We start from the raw sequence: 23,170 nt of genomic DNA, 5'->3' as shown, positions 1-23,170 counted from the left end.
TTTAGTAAATAAAAGCGCCATTTGAGTATGTACTTGCACTTTTCAGTTAAATTAGTGAAAGGATATGCCATGAAGGAAGCTGATATAGCAGAGAGAGATTCGGCAGAAAATATGGTCAACAAAAAATAAAAGGTCAAAATACTCGTATTCTGACGACTTTCTTCGACCTGCTATTAACTTCTGTTTTCAAATAACCAAACAAAATACTCCATCATTCTCGTTGCCGTTCAGAGCAATTCTAATTACACGAAGCTTTAATGTTAATATATTATCAATATATTACGACAGATACTTAGCAATGTCTGCCTACAAGTATGATATTTCATAAGATAAGAGAGAATACTGGCTTGGTTATAATTACGACCTGGAGTAACTGTCGATCCAGGACTCGTATCTAACGCACAAGGTTTTTCAAACATCTTCAAAGCAAACAAAGCATTTGTCGGTAAATGTTCACCAGTTGTTAGGGGTATTCCGTGGCTCAATGATAGAGCGCTTACCCCTGGCGCATGGGGTTCCTGGTTCAATCCCCAACCAAGTAACTTTGTGGTGGACATCCTGTCCTTGGGTTTTCTCGAGGTACTCCGGCTTCCTCCCACATTAACATTTCACCATTTTTTCCATCATCATTCACTTGTCTTGATCATTGTTTCCTTTAATCTAAAGGAATAACGTGGGAGTTAAACTGAAATAATAATAATAATAATAATAATAATTTCATTTTTATAGAGTTCTTTTCTGGGGGCTGGGAATGCTGTGGAGTAGTAGCAGGCGCTTAGCCAGAAATTCTTGTTGGGGGAGGTGCAACCTTTTAGGGATGCGCTCGAGTCGAGTCGAGTCGAGATTTAAGCCTGTCTCGACTCGTCTCGAGAAAATGTTGTCTCGACTCGTGTCTTGACTCGAAAATATGGTGCTGTCTCGACTCGTGTCTCGACTCGACAGTCTCTGTCTCGACTCGACTCGAATTCGAGTCGAGACGTCTCGAAATTCGAGTCGAGACAAAATATACGAGTTAAAATATACACACACATCAGCCAGACCGTTATGACTACCTACCTAATTGTTAGTATGTCCAACTTTTGGCACGAATAACAACGGCAACGCGTCTTGGCATGGTCGCAATGTTCCTCGGTGGGTCGCTGGAGAGAGTTGGCACCACACATGCACACACAGGTCATCTAATTTCCGTAAATTCCGGGGAGGGGTGATGCACCCTCACGTTACGTTCAATCACATCCCAGATGTGATCGATTGGGTTCAGATCCGGAGAGTTTGGGGGCCAGAACATCACTTGGAACTCGCTCCTATTTTCCTCGAACCACTCAATCACACTCCTGGCCTTGTGACATGGCGCATTATTTTGTCGAAAAATTCCACTACCGATGGAAAACATGGTCGTCATGAAGGGGGTGTACGTAGTCTGCAAGCAGCGTGCGACACCTCGGCTGTCATGGTGCTTTGCTCGAGCTCCACTGGACACATGGATGCTCACCTGAATGTTCCCTAGATAATAATTAAGCCGCAGCCAGTTTGTCTCCGTCCCGCAGTACAGATGTCAAGTAGCTGTTCCCTTTGAACACGACGGATTCGCACCTTCACATCGTTATGATGAAGAAGATATCGGGATTCATCAGACAATGCAATGCTCTGCCATTGTGCCAAGGTCTGGTGGTGATGGTCACGTGTTCATTTCAGTTATAGTTGCCGATGTCGTGGTGTTAACATTCGCCATCGTTAGGAGTGTTCGGTGCACTGTGTGTTCAGACTAGTGTTGTGAAGGCCTGTGATAAAAACGGAAATTTTGGGTAAAAAACAGATTTTTTTACTGTTTTCCCGAGCTGGGGAAAACACGGAAAATTTGGGTATGATCAGAATCATCATTCTTGTTAATCACAGAATCATTTTAGTTAATATGTTAAATCAAACATATATTTCATAGAGATATCTTCATTGTTCTATGTAAAATTCCGGAAATTTTGAAACCATTAGAAAAAATCATTTGTTCGGAAATATTGGCAAAAACAGGAAAATGTAGTTTAAAAACTATTTGTTGGCCTGATACTAGTGATCTTACTTGCTGTAATATGTCTGCAACATATACAGTGGGAAGTGGAAAATCCGAACTAATTGGGACCACAGGTATTCGGATTTTCAAATTGTTCGGATTTTCGAAAATGACCAAGAAAATGTCTTTTAGGCTTACATATACTGTACGGTATGTTCTTCTATCGATACAGTGGTTATTCAGTACATTCAGTAATTACAATACCGTACGTAAGGCTACTTACATTTAATGTTTCTGAAGAACTTGCTTGTACTCTAAGTCACACTTAAAACTTATAGGCCTAAGAAAAAATAAAAATAAAAATACATGACAAACAATTACATATAAATGAACTTTTGTAAATACACTGACTTCACATAACGTCGATGGACACGCTATTGTTTGTTTATCGCTAGCGTTGAGACAAAATGTAAAAACCTAGGGACCGCGTTCGGATTTTTGACGTTAGGATTATCGACGTCCTACTGTATACAGTATACAATGTATTTCGCTAACGGAAAAATACTTAGAGCAACAGGTTTTAATTCTACTTTACACACATATACCGCACAAGTGAGTAAATTTGAGCAGCGAGAAATATATTAAATGAAACTTCCGTTAGTTATTACAGACTAGCAGAATATCCGTTCTTCGCACGGGGAGAATACGTTTCATTTTTGGACACAAAGGGCACCAAAACTGTCACCAATGAACTTGTGGAGCCCCAAAACTATGAATTTGACATTCATATCGATAATTTTCAATTATCTTTACATGTCACCATCCTCCTTAGAGTACTAGTGGAGCTGAATTTGTGGATTTAAACGGCATCTTCTGTTCATCTCAGCGAGTATGGATTCGAGGCCATTTTCGATCATGTATATATATATATATATATACAGAGGCGGATCCAAGGGGGCTATAGCCTCCCCCTTCACACTAAAGTATACACTGCATAAAATGGGCTTCAATCCTGCTTTACACTGGATAAAACTGCAAACTATGGTTTAGCCCCTCCCTTGATCATATCCTGGATCCGCCACTATATATATATATACTGTATATAATGCTAAAAAAATTAGGGGTTCAGCTGAAATATCACACAAGACCTTAAGATAGTGTATGAATAAGCTTGTGTTTGACTCATATTATCATACAAGAAGGTATGCTTTAAGATACACTAGAAAAATGGGGCACATACTGGTGTTGGGGCACGGAAAACCTTGTTCACATGGCTCATGAAACAAGACGGTTATGTGTGCACCTCTCGAACTGCTCACAAACAGGCAAGGCAACAACACTGATTGTTCCTTAATATGTCATATGATCACTTCGAATAGCCAACAGGGCCTCGCACCTGCGTGGCATGGATTCAATCAGATTATCGATGAGTTCTTGGGGGATGTTGTGCCACTCATTCAGAAGAGCGACTTCCAGCTCTGGAATGGTTGTTGGATTTACTGGCCTAGCAGCAATTCGTCTGCCAAGCATTATCCAGACATGCTCAATTGGAACGAGATCCGGAGAGCATGCTGGCCACTTCATCCGAGCGATACCCTCAGCATCCAGCATCTCATCCACTAACCGAGCTATGTGAGGACGAGTATTGTCATCCATAAAAAGGAACGAATCACCAATGGCACCAGCATAAGGAAGAACAAGAGTTTTCGTGATCTCATCCCTATATCTGAGAGCCGTCAAAGAGCCATTTCGGATGATGTGGAGCTCAGTACGCCCACCAATGCTGATTCCTGCCTACACCATCAGTACACCACCATGATACTGGGATGTTTCTCGCACAAACATGGGATTGTGTCGTGTTCCACACTCTCTCCAGATGAAAACACGTCGATTATCAGGCTCTACACTGAATCGAGACTCGTCAGAGAACAAAACATTGCCCCATTCATTGCGTCCCCACCCACGATGTTCCTCCGCCTACGCTCTTCGATCAACACGGTGTCATGCAATTAATGGAACACACACCATAGGCCTACGTGCGTAGAGACCGCCTTCTCGAAGGCAATTGCGGACCGTTTGAGTAGATACTGTGCGTCCTGTTGTTGTTCGGAAGGCTCGCGGCAGCAGAGTTGTATTCTGACACCGGTTTCGACGGGCTGTTAACAAGAGATAACGATCATCTCTGGCTTTGGTTGCTAGTGGACGGCCCTGTCCTTGTCTTCTTTGAACACTTCCAGTTGTTTGAAATCGATTCCACAATCGGGAAATAACACTCTGTGCCACTCCTATGGCATGTGCCACCTCCCGCCATGACTGACCAGCTTCCAACCTCATTGAGGGCCGCGGTGGGTCAGTGGTAGAGCATTCACCTCTAGTACTTGGGGTCCCGGGTTCGATCCCAGCCCTGCCAAGTGAACTTTGTGGTGTACAAGCACCGTGTGCGTGGGTTTTCTCGGGGTTCTCCCGTTTCCTCCCACTTTTTTCATTCCACCCTTTCACTCATCTCTCATCATCACCGTCTCCTTTAGCCTAACCGGCATAATCGTGGGACGCAAATCATCACAAATGGAAGTGTCACCATCGATATTAGTGACCGCGAAAACTATGGATTTGACACTAATATCGGTCATTTTGGATTACTTTTACATGTCTCGGTATCCGACCCCCCCCTCCGGTGACCACCGGCCCGAAATGGGGTGAATTTGTAAGTTAATGTGATCAAAGTTTCACCATTGATTTCAGCGACTGCGAAAACTGAATTCGACAGTAATATCGGCCATTTTCTATCACTTTTACATGTCCCTGTAAGCGCACCCTGAGACCCCCTGGTTCGAATTTTTTTTTAAAAAAAAGATTCGTCTTGATCTGGGGCCTGAGCCAGGGTACCTCTGACTAAAATTTGGTAACTCTCGGCCCACTCGTCTGGTCCCCAGGCTGCATACAGACAGACAAACACAAACAAACTATTTATTTTATTTATATTAGACTAGATAGATTCTTGCAAATTATGCCAGATTTTCATATTATCTTTCCGAACTAATTTTATAGACCCGCTCCTACTTATCTTTATATATATACACAGTATATCTATATTTATATCTATCTATATCTATATATGTATATAACAAACGCAGGAATTACACCCTAAATAACGCTCCTGGAGGACCCCTTTCTCAAAAAAAAAAAAAATGCTGGGGAAACACTTGTAAAAACTTGAGTTTTCGTGCCAGACGATTACCGAGACCTGGTAAAAAAAAAAAAAAAAAACTCCTTTAGCGATCGAACTAAAAAAATAGTTCTCCTCAGGTTAGTATTCACTGAGAATATTGTTATAAAATTTAAATTTTATGGGTAAATCAGTAGACTTGGAATACATCCACATCGTATCCACTGAGTTGCGAAATTGTGTACCTCCAGATATGGGCGGTCGAAGAAAATTTTCTAGGGGACATCTTCAATGTTTGCTATATTAGTCTTGCATTTAATGTGCATGGTTTGTTATATTAGGTATACGTGAGCCAGGGAGGTTCATTCTTATCAAACACGGAGATTATGAAGGAACAGATCTACTGTACAAAATATAATAAAAACATCTCTTTCGGATTTCTATCATCCCGCAGTCCAACCCCGAGACGGAAACATAAGAGATAGGCTTTTTGTTTTTAAACAAAATAACGTGCCTAGCGAATGCTTTACATTGTGAAGATTATATTAGTGAAAATTAAACAAATATAATTTTACAACTTAATATACATATCACTAAATGTTGAGCTCCCCGTTGCTATGTGGTTAGCGTATGCACCTTTCTCGAACGAGGTTTGATTCGTGGTAGGAGCTCATGTGTTTCAAATCCGACGTTAAACTGTACGTTCACGTCTTGTAGAGCTTTGCTCCTGAAAACGACGCTAAACTATAATCTAATTTAATATTACTAAATATTAAAAAATAATGACTTACCAAGGTGACGTCAATTTGGCAGTCATCAAATCCATTTTATACTTTCACTTAATCCAGTGGATATTAATATAACAATTACAAGACACACGCGCATATAAATACTCAGAAACAAGTACATACACACGTACACATACACAAATATGAACCCTTCAAATCTATTTACATGTGGTGGACTGCGCTGCATCAAGCACTGTTATCATCATCATCATCTTCTCATGTATCTGCATTATTTGATTCATCCACAGATTTGTTATTTGTACGCATCATTCATTTTTGCATTTTCGGAAGGGTTCAGGGTTCTTTCTTCATTTAAAGAGTCGGTTCTCTGTATTGGAAAGAGAATCAGGGGAGGAAGGGGGAATTTATACTTTAAGAATGGATAACATTTTAAGAAATATATACAAAACATGCCGCTTCCGACGCAGCACTGAAGCATTTCTTTTAGCGGTCATACCCCCTCCCCTCTCAAGTTGTAAAGTGAGAAGGAACTGAAACATCCCAGACACTCAGGGTTCAGTTGACAATAATAAAACTATGGGTAAGTAAACATCTTGTACAGAGTCACGTTTTGCTTATTTTTGAACATTTCTGTGAATTCAACAATACAACAGCGGAAATACTAACTGGTTTTATTACTCCAACCATCGCTTTAACTAAGGGATAATTCCCAACGGTCAGTGAGCCATCTAAATTTTCGTTCTTTTTCTGTTCTCCAGAGGAAAGAATGAGATTTTGCCAAGATGCTAAAATCAAGATGTTATATGCTAAATGGGAGTGAATTATGCTAGATCTAGCACCAAGATGCTAGATATGGCTTCACTGGCGGGCTTCGATATCTACAGAACTTTCTGCCAAAGCATAGAAAAAAAAAACAATAGCACAATAGTTTCGATAACATATGTGTGGTCCTTCGGTAGGCTACACATCTGGTAAGAAGCTCATCCCAAAGAGTAGTTTGGACAGAAGACACGTAGCCGGCTTGTATAGATAATTGAATTCAAATATTCAAGTATCCATTTATTGAATGCCCATATCGTGTATGCATGCATTTGCATGCATTATTTAATAAGTAAATAAAGTACACCCACAATTAATTATGTCAGTGATAAACGGTGTTTATTGAAAAAAACCCTCTCCAAACAATGAAGATTAATCTTAGACTGGAGAAATGGTTATCCTTCGTTTTCATTATCATTTGGCCATGAAACAAACGTCTGACAGATATACAACCCCTATATACAACTATGTGATGTTGGAATATATAACTCGTAGGGTATGATGCTTTACTTTTTCAGAAATTTCAGTACTTCTAGTGAAATGAAATCTTTAGTTTTACGTCCCACGGTTATGGCGGTTAGGCTAAAGGAGACGGTGATGATGAGAAATGAATGAAATGGTGGAATGAAGACCAGGGACCCCATGCACCGGAAGTGAACGCCCTACCACTGAGTCACCGAGCCCCCACAGTACTTCTTGTGTACCCCTATAAATGTAATAAAGAACTAATGGCCATGTCTTTTTAATATAAAAATATTCAATTAAAACTGCACAATTTACATAAAATTTGGAATCGACAAATGAAAACGGCACGTTTCTAGCACTTGTGGGTTCGAGATCTCATTGTTGAAAGGATTGGAGACAAACATATAAACTTTTCTGTGAGGAGAAACATATACGCGTAAATCTAGTATTTTAATATATAGATAACAATTGGAATAGTTTTATTTTCGAGTGCTATTTTTTAATATTCGATATATTGAAATTTTTGAACTTAAATTTTTCGCGTGTTTGAAAAAAAAAGAGATATCGTTACTAGTAAAATTAACCTAATGCAAACATATTTATTTTTTTCGGAAAATCGAAAAAAACTTTTTTTAAAGAAAAAAAAACGGTTTTTTTAAAAAAAACAGGTTCAAATTTTCCGGAAATTTGACAACACTAGTTCAGACACACTTGTACTTTGCCCAGCATTAAACTCTGATCTTAGTTCCGACGCAGTTCGCCACCTGTTCTGTTTTACCAGTCTGCCCAGCCTACGACGTTCGACATCTGTAATGAGGTAGGGCACCCAACCCCTCGACATTTGGACGTCTTTTCCCCTTGGTTTCGCCACTTGCTGAAGACAATCACCATAGCACTCCTCGAACACCTGACAAGTCCTGCAGTTTCCGAAATTCTCGTGCCGAGTGTTTCTGATCGGGCACTTTCTTCAAAATAATATTAAAAATTATAGAAAAATTTTCGAGACATTCGAGTCGAGTCGAGATTTTTACCAGCTGTCTCCACTCGACTCGAGTCTCGACTCGAAAATTCGAGTCGAGAAATGTGTTTGTCTCGACTCGTCTCGAATTTTACAAAGTGCGTCTCGACTCGAATTCGAGTCGAGTCGAGTCGAGATTCGAGACATGTCTCGACTCGAGCGCATCCCTACAACCTTTGGTCAGGGATCCAATACTACAAGCTGGGGGCGCGGTGGCTCAGTGGTAGAGCGTTCACCTCCGGTGTTTGGGGTCCCTGGTTCGATCTCAGCTCCCGCCATGTGGACTTTGTGGTGGGAGAACCGTGTTCGTGGATTTTCTCGGGGTTCTCCCGTTTCCTCCCACTTTCTTCATTCCACCATTTCACTCATCTCTAATCATTACCGTCTCCTTTAGCCTAACCGGCATAACCGTGTAAAGATTTTCAATACTACAAGCCACTATTTCTATGTAGTATTGAACGGGTATTATTCTGCACCCGAAAAGGCGATAAGTACTTGTAAAATACTTCCATCTATATTTTCAGAAAACAATGATAAAACTAGATTATTTTTATAAGAGAAACAGCACAGATAACGTAGTGTATAAGATCAACATTTTCATGATCCATGAATCATTCCCCTGTTAAACAACTATAATTTTATTGAAAACGTGTACAAATGTATGTTGAGTTGGGAAATTTTGGGGGGTCTGGGCCTGGTGGACCCCACCCAGTGAGTGCAGCCCTGCGTGGTAGGTGATGTGATCCAACTGCATGCTAATGGACCGTAACAGGCAAGATAGTGAGGTAATGAACGGCCTAGAAGGTGAGGGATGATTCTGTATGATGATCTATGCACTGACTGCCAGGACCTCATCCAAGCCCCGTTTCGGAGCACATGTTAATAGTGGATCTGTTCCCTCATAACCTTGGCGTTGCATAAAGATGCAAAACACAAAAATCTCAAACTTATACAGGGTGATCCAATAACAGCTCCCACATTTTAAAGCCTAATAGAATAAGGAGCAGATAGAAAATTTATTTCTTCAAAAATATAAAATGATATTGAAAACTGTTTGTAATTACTTTGTTTTGATTTGAATTTCTCTGTTCTGTTGTATGTTGAAATGACGCAGCAATTGTATTGTCAATATTACAAAATAAAAATCCCACTTTTTGATTGGTTGTAGGCTGTCAGTAGAGGGACGAGTGAACTGGGGGGTTGTCGCTTGCACTCATCACTGTCCTGCAGTGTTCTCCCTAATCTAGGGAAATTTCGTAGGTAAAATTTAGCAAAAAGGAAAAAAAAGGGAACTTTTAGATAAAACGTGAAAAATCCATGGGAATTCTGGTGCTGACTGATTAACTAATATAAATGCTTAATTTTTTCTTTGTTCTTCAGAAATAACCCAATACAATAACAATAGTTTGTGTAAGTTTGTGTGTGTTCAGAGTAGCATAATTTGTGCATATCGTTGACTGGGTGTATTTTTTTTTTTTTTTTTTTTTTGTTAAAAATAAAAATCTTTCAATTTTACGTTCCATGCTTATGCCGGCAAGGCTAAACGAAACGGTGATGATGAGAAATTAATCCAATGGTGGAATGAAGAAAGTGGGAGGAAATGAGAGAACCCCATGAAAACCCACGAACACTGTGTTTGTCCACCACAAAGTCCAGTTGGTGCGAGTTGAGATTGAATCAGGGACCTCACACACCAGAGGTGAACGCTGTACCGTGAGCCACCGCGGCCCCTTGTTAAAAATAAGTGAAGGAAAAAGCAAAACCCAAATAAATAAAACAAATAGCGTTTCCTTTAATGTAGCTAAATTAATCTTATCATATAACTTGTCACGTAGGAATTGGACACACACAACGAACTAGGGAAAATTTGCTAAGAAAAGGGAAAATTTGTGTCAGTCGAGGGAAATTTTCTTAAGAAAACCTATGAACACTTCTGTCCTTCCGTTTTCGACCACTATATGGTTTAGTCAGGATCTCTCATCGCTTGTACGCAGTCGATTTTTTTTAAAGCAACAGTTTTGTTATTACAGTGCTAAAGCATTTTGCTAAAAGTTTGATATTCCACGTAATGAAAATTTTAATGATCGGAAGACTATCTTGTAATGGGTCGAGAATTTCCGAACAACGTTTTTGGCTTTGAGAAAAAAATAATAATCTGGCCGACCTAAAAGTGCTCGTACGCCGAAAAATATTCAGGCTGCGCGATAGTCTGTATTGCAGTACCCAAAACTTTCTTCAAGGAAGCATGCTGCTGTTGGGATTCCTGGGGGGAGTGTAAGAATTTTACAAGAAGATATGCAGTAATTACAAGCTGTTTCCAATACAATTCTATATTTTTGAATAAACAACTTCTTATCTGCAATACTTTATGTTATTAATCTTTAACAATTGGGTTTTCCAACTGTCAAGTATGTTTCGCCTGAACAATCCAGGAATAGGACTGTCCAGGCAACCATTCGGATATAACCTGGAAACAGAAATATTCAGGAATTGAAGTCCTGACCAGTACAATTCAAAAAATGAAATGAAATCTTTGAGTTTTACGTCCCACGGTTATGCCGGTTAGGCTAAAGGAGACGGTGATTATGAGAAATGAATGAAATGGTGGAATGAAGAAAGTGGGAGGAAACGGGAGAACCCCGAGAAAACCCACGCACACGTTGTTTGTCCACAACAAAGTTCACTTGGCGGGAGCAGGGTTTGAACCCGGGACCCCATGCACCAGAGGTGAACGCTCTACCACTGAGCCACCGTGTCATATAATTTCACAAAGTGGGAGAAACATACTTACGGGCTGCTGTTTGAGCATCACTGCTTTAGGAAATTAGGGCTTTATTTGTGGGACCTTGAACAAAGAGTTGAGAAAAAGACTCATAAAAAGCTTCGTGTGGGGTAGGGTACTGTACGGGTCAGAAACATGGACATAACGCAAAAATAATGACAAACGACCGGAAGCTTTTGAAATGTGGGTGTAGAGAAGAATGGAAATAATTCGCTGTGTCAAGCGGAAAAAAATCAGAGGGTGTTAGAGATGGTGTGAGAGAAAAGAACAATTTTAGATATTATTAAGAAGAGGAAGAGAAACTGGTTGGGACATTGGCTAAGAAGGAACTGTATCGCGAGTGACATGCTAAAGGGTATGGTGGCAGGAAAGGGAGGAAGGGGGCGAAGACGACTACAATTAATGGACGATATAAAAACAGAATAAAAACATACGTGAAGACGAAGAGGTTAGCGGAACACCGCGAAGCATGGAAGCTTCTCAGTTGCATCAAGTGATTTGCCAGTAATGGCAGAATTCCTATGATGATGATGGTGATATTAAATTTTGCATCAGATTTAACAGTGACTTGAGATCTTTATATGTTTTATGAAAATCAACCGAAATTGACGAGTTTGATGCAAGTGCGATCAATTTAAGGTAAAATCCATTCAACGATCAACAGCAAGAACAACACAGTAACAACGAGAAATCAAGTGGAAAAAAGTCGAACAGCTCCTTACTGAAAGGTATCATCCCAACAGCTTTCTGATGAAATTGGGAAACACTTTTGGTAAAGCTCTGTGTCAGGATGGCTGATCACATAATTCCAATCTTTAAACTCAAGATTGCGAAGCAAGAATGCTCTGCTTTCTTGATATTTTATGACGGATGACTTCCAGATGTCTTCTTTCTTTCTTTTTTAAATCTTCTAATCTTTTAAAACCTTCTAACAATTCCTATCCACAATAAAGTTAAAAAAAAATCAAATGAACTTTAACAGCTGCAAGCACAAACTCCAAACAGGAAGTTGCAGTTTATTTTACATGCTATCAGTTAAGAAGTGGTGGACAACATCGTGTCCGTGGGTTTTCTCGGAGAACCCCCGTTTCCTCTCACATTCTCATTCCACCATTTCTTCCACCATCATTCAATTGCTTTAATCATCGTCTCCCTTAGCCTAAAGGACATACTCGTGGGACGTTAAGCTGAAAGATTTCATTTTCGTTTAAGAAATGTTGTTCGTATGTGCAAGATCCATGTCAAAGGACCACAGAGAAAAGAACAGGTTAAGTACCTTCAGAAAATAACGAGGATCATTGTCTGCTTTGTGTTTCATATTAATTATTTTCCGAAGAAGAAATCCCGTAAATTGTGTGTTTTATACAAATGAAGTACTTCTTTATTTACTTATACATCATAAACTATTTATACATAAATTATTCAGAAACTTGCTCGTAAATAGGTATCAAATCGAGGACCATACTTGACAGTGATCAAGTAGACCCGGCGGTTTTTTAAACCTGTTCCACTGTGTTACATGTATTTAAATTTCTTGTAGGTGCTACAGTAGATATTTCAATAAGAAATTTGCATCAAACGTTAGGCTTACTAGATAGGCCTAACTGCACATAAACATTTTCATATATAAATAAGTTTTATATCCATACTGTAAACAAATCATTATCAAAATATACCACTAGGCATGTACGATAATACCAAATACGATTTTTACTGAAAATGACATCAATATAAACACATACATAAAATTTAGGCAATACAAACGAATACTTCATATAATCCAGCAAAATCGTAAAAGAACATAACCACACACACTGAATACAATTCTTTCTTCTTTTAATTTGTTTTCATATTGCCATGAACAAGGGTGCCGATCCTGGGGGCCCGGGCCCCCAAAGTTCATGTGGGCCCCCGTATTGTATTTATGAATATACAATATTTGGCATAATTTGAATGCAATTTGTCTTAAAATCCTCATATATATATACCTTCTGCATCTGAATGCCCCCCCCCCAAATTTACAGAGAAATCGGCGCCCTTGGCCATGAACCGGTACCTACTAAGGCACTTAACACATCTTCCTACTCTCCCAACACACTGATGTACCACTCAAACATATTAATTAATAATATCACCATAAGTCGTATGTATCACTAAACTGAGTTGGCGTACCACATACTGAGAAAAAAATCCTATGTGGCGTACGTAGAAACGTATGTTACATGTATATGTCCCGTAGTTCCTGGACTTAACGTACAGCAAACATATAACGGAAAACGCATGTTTTATAATACTTTCCGTATAAGTGTTCTATCTATACGTACTTTCCGTATGAAACAATATAAGCGCTCAGGATCTCACATACAGATGGACGTATGTAACATATAGCTGACGAAGGTGCCATACATATATGTATGTAATATAAGGAAGACTGTTAGATATTAGACATCCTGCAACGGCATGATGTAACATCTAAGGGCACTGCCTATGTAGCATACGGATAACGTATGCTCCGTACTGATTTCTGTACTAAGCAAAAGGATTCCGTATATTTGTACATACAATATACCTCTATCCGGAGAACGGATTTTTCTCAGTGCGGTAGTATACGTAACCACAGGTTGAGAAACCTCGATTTAAGGAGTTTCTCAAACTTTCTTCAAGTAGGAAACACTTAGTCTGGGGCGTACGGTGGCTCAGTAGTAGAACACTTATCTCTGGTAGTTGCGGTCAATGGTTCGATCCTCGGGTAAGTAAGTTTGTGGTCGACAACCTGGTATCAGTGGGTTTTCTGGAGGTACTCTCGTTTCCTCCTACATTCTGATTCCACTAATTCTTCCATCATCATTCATTCCTTTTGATCATTCGTCTCCCTTCACCTAACAGGCATAATCGTGGGACGTTAAACTGAAAGATTTCATGTCTCTTTTTGTCTTTATGTTTTATGGACCACCCTGCTCCTACCCCTGTCGTAACCGAATTTATTTATTTTATGTTTTGAGCATTTACGAGTATGCGTATATTTTTGAAATAATACTGTATTAACTAAAATTCCTTTAAGTTTATATTGGTATTAACGAAAGAAAATAATACCTTCTAGTACTAAAGAATATCCAGAAGTCTTATGATAATACATCTAGGAAGCTACTAGCATCAGTTACCCGCTTCACTGGGTTAAAATTAGGGTTGGGTTAAACCGCTTTTTATAAAAACTGGAACCCGGCTTCTAGAAAAATCGAAATCCGAAAAACCGACATTTCGGTTTTTACCTAAACTGGTTCCGGTGAAAACTTTAGGGAAACACAAAATTGTTCCTGTGGAAGCGGATTTGGTTTCCGGAGAACAACGAAGCATTATTCTCGTTAGAAATAGAACCAATTTTGGAAAAACACCGGAAACCGTTTTAAAAGAAAACCGAAACCGGATCAGGTGAAAAATTGAACCGGTTTTGGAGAAAATCAATAAACAGTTTCGGAGAAAACCGAACCGGTTTCACTGAAAACCAATTTCGGTGAAAAACCGGCTTTTTGAAAATTTTCAAAAACTGATTTCGGTTTTCCTAAAAACCGAAAACTGAAACACTGGTTTTGTGCCCACCACTAGTTAAAATAAAAATTTAAATCGACAGAAACAAATAAAGTAAAATGAAAAAATCACAAATAATAAATTATGTACATAAATAAAAAGTAAATATTACTATTGTGGGTTGAATTTGTATTAGAACGGCATCGGAAGTGTCACTGTTCATCTCAGTGACACCGAAAACTATGGATTCGGCACTAATATCGGTCAATTTTGATCATATATATATATATATATATATATATATATATATATATATATATATATATATATATATATATATATATATATATATATATATATATATATATATATATATATGTATCTTCCCTCTCCTCCTCCCCTAAGTTGTAGCTACCGTCAAAGTGAAATGATATAAACCAAACCTTGCCCGAACTTCATCTATGTTGAAAATTTGATCGAGAACAGTCGTGTAATTCAAGAGTTATTGAGTCACATAGTCACTTTCATTTAAATAGATAGATAAATAGATATAGATTAATGAAATAAAAATATAATCTTCTAATAATTAAAGGTTATCAAGATTTCTTATAATAATACATCTACAGTATATAAGCTATTGCAATTTATATATAGTATACCTCATTTGATGAGTTTATGATAGACAACATCCAGTCTATGAGTTTTCTTCAGATTCTCCCTTATCTTTCTATATTCTCATTCCATCGATCCCTTTTATAACTCTTCATTTTAATTAATCATTTGCCTCGTTTCGTCCAGAGGGTAAAATTTGTAGGACGGAAAGATTTATTTTGTAATACTTTTAAAGATTTTTCAATTACATTATCTGATACGCTTTTCACTTGGATTTGATTTAAATTTTTTTTGACTTATTAAATACAGAAAAATGAAGTGGCTTTGTATGAGATCGAATCACGGGAAAACAACTGAACCGTTTGAAATGAGTTTTGAAATATATTTATCACCTACATCTAAGCGGGTTTTATCATGTAAATTTGATTAAAAAAAAAAAAAAAACATGTCCTAAAGGGATAATGGACAATTAAAAATTTATGCGAAAAAGTGAGTATCTCACTACCTAGTCAAGTTAGGAAGATAGAACTTGATAAATAAACATCATCAGATAAAAAAAATAAGCGGAAACGTGTCTTGCGTTTTCCAAATATTACTGTTTTGATGAGAAAAAGGGATAGTATATATCTATATATCTATATCTATATCTATCTATCTATCTATCTATCTATCTATCTATATATATATATATATATATATATATATATATATATATATATATATATATAGGGTGATTCAAAACAACACCGACAACGTTTGGGAGGTGATTCCTGACACCAAGATAAGTCAAAAAGTATAGACCATCCTGGGTGCACAAATACTTCCTTTCGGAGCTATAGGCTGCCAAAAACATTTTAAAAAATCAACTTTTAAGGTCCATAGTTTCAAAACTATGAGACCTATCGTAGTCGGGTCAAGATTTCACTTAGGAACTAATATGTGCCCTATTCAAAAATCTGTTTCAGAATCCTAAGGTTCTCCCGCAACAATTTTTATAGAGGTAATTGGAGAGGGCTTTAAATTATATGCCCGTAGTCAAATTCTTTGTATAAAAAATGCTTCGTAAGTTCTTTAGGATTCTGAAACATATTTTTGGATATCGCACATGTTAGTTCGTAAATAAAATCTTGACCCAGCTATGGTAGGTCCCATACTTTTGGAGCTATGGAACTTTAAAGTTCATTTTTTTTTTCCTGTTTTCGGCAGCCTGTAACACCAAAAAGAAGCATTTGTGCACTCAGGTTGGTCTATACTTTTTGTTTTATCTTGGTGTTAGAAATCACTTCCCAAACATTGTCGGTATTGTTTTGAAACACTATATATATATATATATATCTATATATATATCTATATATATATCTATATCTATATCTATATATATATATATATATATATATCTATATATATATATATATATATATATATATATATATATATATATATATATATTTCGACACAGTGAAAGCATTTATTTGTTATTTGTGATTGCTTTATGAGGAAATGGTTGAACAGTTTGAAATGAATTTCGGAATTGTTAGTGTCTACCGAGAACTAGATTATCGTCATATCATTTTAATTAAAAGGTATATCCTAAGAGAGATAGAGGGTTCAAAATTTATGTGAATAGTAGAGCATTTCGCAGACTCTACACGTTAGGACGATGAAACTCGGTATAGGAATTCCTCATCAAAAATAAGTAGAAACGTGTCCTAGCGTTTCTGAAAACTACCGTTTTAATGGAGGAACGGAACATTTTCTAGTTTTTCCTTCTCTTTTCTTTCCTTGTGGCCCCGCGTAGCGTAATCGCTAACGTGTTTGTGTTTGGTGCGAGCGGTCCCGAATTCGATTTACGGTAGGGGCCCTCCGTCAAAAAAAAAAAAGTGTAAAATCTTTCTCATGCCAGCTATCCTGTGTGAGGTTTTCCTCACTTATTCTAGGCAAATGCCGGGATGGTACCAAACATGTAGGTCCCAGACCGCTTCCCTTCTTTCTTCCCTTCCTCTAGGGATGTGCACGAGACAAGATATGAGGTTATCTCGTCTCGAAAATGTGATGTCTCGACTCGAAAAATTTATATTTCTATGTTGGAAGAGCTGTGTTTCGACTCGAATTTTGTCAGGAAAATTATGTCTCGTCTCATCTCCTGCACATCCCTACACTCCTCGGATAATGTGATCGCCGAGGAATGTCATCCGTCATACGTGACGTGCTAACATGAGCAAAGATGCCGAAAGCCCAGAAATGTAATTCCTAATCCTATTTTTTTTTCTTTTCTTTTCTTTTTTTTTTTTTTAACGTTAGAAACTACTTTGTTTGTTGTTTGTGATCGCATCACGGGAAAATATCTGACCCATTTGGAATAAATTTTGGAGCATAATTAATGCCTACCTCAAGTTATTTTGTTATTATTACTGGGGGCTGAGGTGACTCAGTGGTAGAGCCCTCATCTCTAATTCCTGGGGTCCGTGGTTCGAAACCAACTCGCCCCAAGTGAGCCTTGTGGTGGAGAAACACTGTGTGCGTAGGTTTTATCGGAGTTCTCCTGTTTCCTCCCACTTTGTTCATTTCATTAATTTCTTATCATCATCATTTCCTTTAGCCTCACCGGCATAACCGTGGAAGGTAAAACTTAAAGATTTTTTAAAAAAATATTATTATTATTATTATTATTATTATTATTATTATTATTATTATTATTATTATTATTATTATTATTATTATTATTATTATTATGTCACCACGATTAAAGAGCGAATCCTATGGGGTGTAGACGGTTTAAAATTTATGCCAAAAATCTTATGCGTTTTTATCATTACATTTTCAGTGAAATTTGTATGGGACGCGGTGGCTCAGTGGTGTGTCTAGTAGTCCTGAAAAGTGGTTGTAGTAGAAAATAAGTCAGGAAGTTAAAAAAAAAGTGGTAGAGCATTCACCTCTGGTGCTTGGGGTCCCGGGTTCGATCCCAGCCCCCGCCAAGTGAACTTTGTGGTGGACAAACACCGTGTGCGTGGGTTTTTTCGGGGTTCTCCCGTTTCCTCCCACTTTTTTCATTCCACCATTTCATTCATTACTCATCATCACCGTCTCCTTTAGCCTAACCGGCATAACCGTGGGACGTAAAACTCAAAGATTTCATTTCATTTTTCATTTTTGAAATGTGTATCTAAAGCGGGTAGAAAGGAGATTCAAATAGTTTTCACAAACCTATTCTCCCCGTGCAAAGAATGGCCATTTCAGTTACTATTCAATACTAAGAGAACTACAATGACAGAGCTCAAGGACCACAGTAACAGTCACCTAGACTAATCGGGAATGTAAGAAAATCATGCATTTTTATTCACTTACCTTCTGATAGAGGAATGGATGCGTAAGAGCCAGCCATCGCTCTACAGCCATTACAATGGCCACAACACCGGACCCAAGTCCAAATATCCTCCAGAGAACCCGAAATACACACGACCAATGTTCATGGATCAAGTCCGCAGATAAGTAAGATTTAATGAGCATTTGGACCAGCATGCCGAGGAGGGCAATTAGGTCGTTCCACATAAGACATTTCAGCATTAAAGTCTGTTTTTTGTTGCGCAACGTTTCATTTTGGGCCAATATATACAATGCGGCGATATTACCAAATGCTCCTATTAAGTATATAATAAAATATATTCCTATAAGTACTGAATGTTTGTTGCTCATAGGAATTGCTGTCACATTTTGGCCACAGGAGGCGTTTTCGTACATTGACGTTTCGTTGTCAAACATGTTTATCTAATTATTTGATACTTTGAAAATTTCAAATAAATTGCACGGGATAAAATTATATATAATGAGAGATCGATCATTCAAATTCGATATCAGGAATGATAATTTGGTTTGGTATTAACACACTTAGAACGCTCACTTATTATGCAGTGACAATTAATTATCTCGCTTGCTTTATATAAAAACTCAGCAACATTCTTCTACACTTTAATTACAAGATAGTTTTGGTATTTTTCGTTATCTAATCACACTTATTTTACTTCACTTTTATCACTTTCTACGTTGCACTTTAACTATTGTTCATCTATTTAAGACACTTCCTTCCCTCTTAGAGAGTTACGCACTTTTTATTTCACCTCTAGTTGACTCACGTGTTTGGAACTATTTCTTGAGTTTGTGCTAAAAAGCCACTCCGTTATTTGTGTTAAATTAATACAAGAACTTGCTATTTTAGTAGTGTAATTTAACTCTTCAGAGTCACTTGTTTGAATCTAAGAGACCTATTAACTTACTTCACACAAGGTAGTCAATTAATTACAGTTTGGACAATTGGAAATAAGTTTCAGTCACTGTTGGGGACACTTATTTTTTGGTTCGTGGTAACCTGTTCACTTTGGTAAAACTACTATCACAGTTAGTTTATTTGTAATTGCTCCACAACTATATCTGTTTTGTTTTGAAATTTTAGAGTAACTTCTGTTTAATTGTTCACTAAAATTAAGTATCTTATTTTCTTTCTGTTTTTCGTAGTCACACTTTTGCTGTCCCGAATTCTCCGAGTTTTGTTTGAAAGTTTTGCGTGGAGAGTAGAAAAACAGAGAACTGAGTAGCCACCATCGTCTTGGACTTCTATTATCACAGAGTCAACAGAAGAAGGATCAAAGTTCTTACGAAATAGTTCGACGCTCGTTCCAGAAAGATTTCTCTACACGTGGTTTGCTGAGGGTGAGTTTGTGCACTGTCGATCCCATGCCAAGAAGCTGATTGATAAATAGTTGGCTTATGTTAATATATCTCTCTATTCGAAATAGTCTTACCCCATATTTAAAAGACCGATAAACGACCTTTTGGACAGAAGATGTTACTAATAAGTTTTCTTCCCACCGCTTTAGTTGACGTTTGTTTATACGCAAATGTCGTTGGCAGTACCAAGATCAAATGAGGAAGCGAGGGAGTGTATCTCCTCGGCAGCTGTCCCGGAGAAATGTTCCACTGGAAGTGCTACTAGCGAGATCTTGGTTGAGAAACTGACCAGCAGGCAAAGCATGATCGTCACGTCGGGATAATCGAGAAAAGACGGTATACCGTGCGCCAAAGTGCAGGTCTTCTCAAACAGATTAGCCTCCCGACGAACACTGGATTGCGCTGATGGGTATGCGCTGTGAACAACGATTGATGTTTTGCCTTTTTTCCCCCTTAACTTTGGTTTATTTTTCTCTTCTATTTTGTTCCTTATGCTTTCCTTTTTTTAATTTAAAGAAGAGGTATTTCTCAGTTCAGGATATCCGAATGACAAAAGAATAACAACGATTACAGATGATTGAATTTCCAATTTGCCTTGAACTAACTTCCTCATCAGGAGGTGAATAATAATGATGAAGCAATAATGGTTATTATGTCATACACAAAAGCTAGAGGTTTGTTATGCGCTGCAGTATTGCATACCGCTGAAGTGCAAGTTCGCTCGTTCGATGTCGGGTCGTGCGCTACGTAACATATAAATACAGTGTTTGGAACAAGGGATTAGGTTAGGAATTAGATTTTTGGGCTTTCGGCCTCTATGGCCACATTATTCCTTCACATGTGAGGGATGACGTTCCTTGTCAATCACACCATTAGGAAGTGGAAGGAAGAAAGGAAGGATTGGGGAAGGAAGGACGCGGCCTGGGACCTGTATGTTAGGTCCCATCCCGGCATTTGCCGGGTGGAAATGAGGTAAGCCCAGAAAACCGTTACTCAGGGTGGTTGGCCTGAAAAAGCTTTTGCTCTTTTTCGACCAAGTGTCACCACCGGGAATCGAATCTGAGGCCTGTTTGGAACAAGAATTCTCGGAGTGCTCTTCTCTTCACCTTCTTTATCATTCATAAATATTGGAGGGAGGGCATGATGGTCCAGGGTATAGCGCTCACCTTTGGTGTGAGGGATCACTGGTTCGATTCCAGGAAATGTCAGTTTGTAGTGGACAACACAGTGTTAATGGGTTTTCTCAGGGTTCTCCTGCTTCCTTCCACATTCACATTTCCCTAATTCTTCCATAATTATTTACTTTCATTAATTATCCAACTCCTTTAGCCTTTAAAGCATAATCGTGAGACGTAAAACAGAAATTTCATTTCATTCAAAGTATTCTGCTGTCACTGTACGTGCTCTTTCAAAGCGACCTCTGCTTTAGTTCGGAAGACGCTAGTTCAATTCCAAGGAAGGTAAAAATTCAGAGTTAATCTTAAACAATAGGTCCTTGTTTCATTTAGCCTTACTGCTGTAATAAGACATTAAATTATGAAAATAACTAGGAGAGCACTAGCGCAAAATTAGGAACGCAATCTACTTCTACCCCTTCTCCGCTTTCCTTCCCCCATATCTTTTACTACATTCCTTAGGACACTGTTCATTATCGTTATTTTATCATTTGGGAAAATACGAAATTGTTAAAAAAAAATTAGATGCAGGAGAATGAAAGAAAGAATCTCATTTTTCGTAATATTTCAAAATCTAAGTTCCCTATCACAATTTCATCGCATACTGCACTAGTAGATCCGAAATGCTATGAAATACATTGTTAATGATTTAGAGTTTTAAGGCTTTGATGAACGGTACTTCAGAATTTAGTTATGATGTTATTGGATCAAAAGATCCAACATAACTCAATCAAAAATTTTCTTGTAGGCAGGGACGTAAATAAGGGACCCGCAGACCCCGCATTACAGGAAGCCCAAGTCATCAGAGGGCTCCGAATACGTGAAGTGTGACTTAGAGAAGGGACCCCACTCTACGCTGTTTGCGGGGGATGGGGCAAGCCTTTAGTTATGCTACTACTTGTAGCCTTATATCTGGAGAACTACATATAGTGTAGCCAAACCTGAACTATCAGTTAACTCAGTATGATGTGCATATTCCGAAAAAAAAAGTACGAAAACACGATTAGGGGCCGTTCAAAAATTTTGTGACCCCTGATCCAATTGAATCAAAATATCCAATATATTTCAACAAAAATTCGTGTAGGCCTTCTGGAAACTACATACAGTGTAGTCAAACCCAAACTATCAGTTAACTCCCGTAGAAAATACGAAAACTAGATTTAAGGTTCGTTCAAAATTTTTGTGGCCTCTGATATAAAACCTAATTATTGGCCACGATCGCAATCTTTTCATCCATTTTTAGTTTTCCTAAGATTCTTGTTTCGACAGTTTGAAGAATATTACTGAACGATATTCAATATCTGGAAATCATCGACCATTGTACTTAATGGAATTTTGCAAATACAGGGTGTTTCAAAACAACACCGGCGACGTTTGGGAGGTGATTCCTGACAGCAAGATAAGACGAAAAGTATAGACCAACCTGGGTGCACAAACTCTTCCTTTCCGAGTTATAGGTGCGCAAAAACATGAAAAAATGAATTTTAAAGGTCCTTGACTCCAATACTATGGGACCTACAGTAGTCGGGTCAAGACTTCACTTAGGAACTAATATGTACACTATCCAAAAATACATGTTTCAGAATCCTAAGGTACTCACGTATCAAATTTTATACAGGCAGTTGGTGAATACTTCAAATTATATGCCCGTAGACAAACTACGTGTATAAAATTTGATACGTGAGTACCTTAGGATTCTGAAACATGTATTTTTGGATAGGGTACATATTAGTTCCTAAGTGAAGTCTTGACCCGACTACTGTAGGTCCCATAGTATTGGAGCCAAGGACCTTTAAAATTCATTTTTTCATGTTTTTGCGCACCTATAACTCGGAAAGGAAGCATTTGTGCACCTAGGTTGATCTATACTTTTCGTCTTATCTTGCTGTCAGGAATCACCTCCCAAACGTCGTCGGTGTTGTTTTGAAACACCCTGTATAATAAGCTACAGAGCCATATCCTCACAATACTCTTAAATTTTGAAATATTTGAAAAAAAAATGAAAATAAATATCGAATAGATCCAAGAAATGCTCTTTACACTAAAACCAGATAATTTGTTCGAGCTATTAGCCAGCATTTTACATTTAAAATGTGCAACAATCTATAAAATATCTTTACTAGGTCATATAA

General features: G+C 38.0%; 1 protein-coding gene across 2 annotated transcripts in view; it reads right to left on the bottom strand.

Moving 5' to 3' along the window:
• Positions 1-20,241, bottom strand: part of LOC145664327 (prostaglandin E2 receptor EP4 subtype) — a 219,749-nt gene extending 199,508 nt beyond the window's left edge. The window contains exon 1 of one of the 2 annotated variants that reach the window (XM_081730942.1): positions 18,487-20,241. In XM_081730942.1, coding sequence (XP_081587068.1) covers positions 18,487-18,900 — 414 coding nt within the window. In that variant the 5' untranslated portion in view covers positions 18,901-20,241. The remainder of the gene's footprint in view (positions 1-18,486) is intronic. The other variant, XM_081730949.1, reaches the window with a different exon arrangement.
• Between the last annotated feature and the right edge of the window lie 2,929 nt (positions 20,242-23,170).

Source organism: Thermobia domestica, chromosome 1 (assembly GCF_964235325.1).
Source record: "Thermobia domestica chromosome 1, izTheDome1.hap1.1, whole genome shotgun sequence".
Classification (NCBI taxonomy): Eukaryota; Metazoa; Arthropoda; class Insecta; order Zygentoma; family Lepismatidae; genus Thermobia; species Thermobia domestica.
The sequence above is the reverse complement of the archived record's forward strand: the minus strand, read 5'-3'. Positions and strand labels throughout refer to the sequence as shown.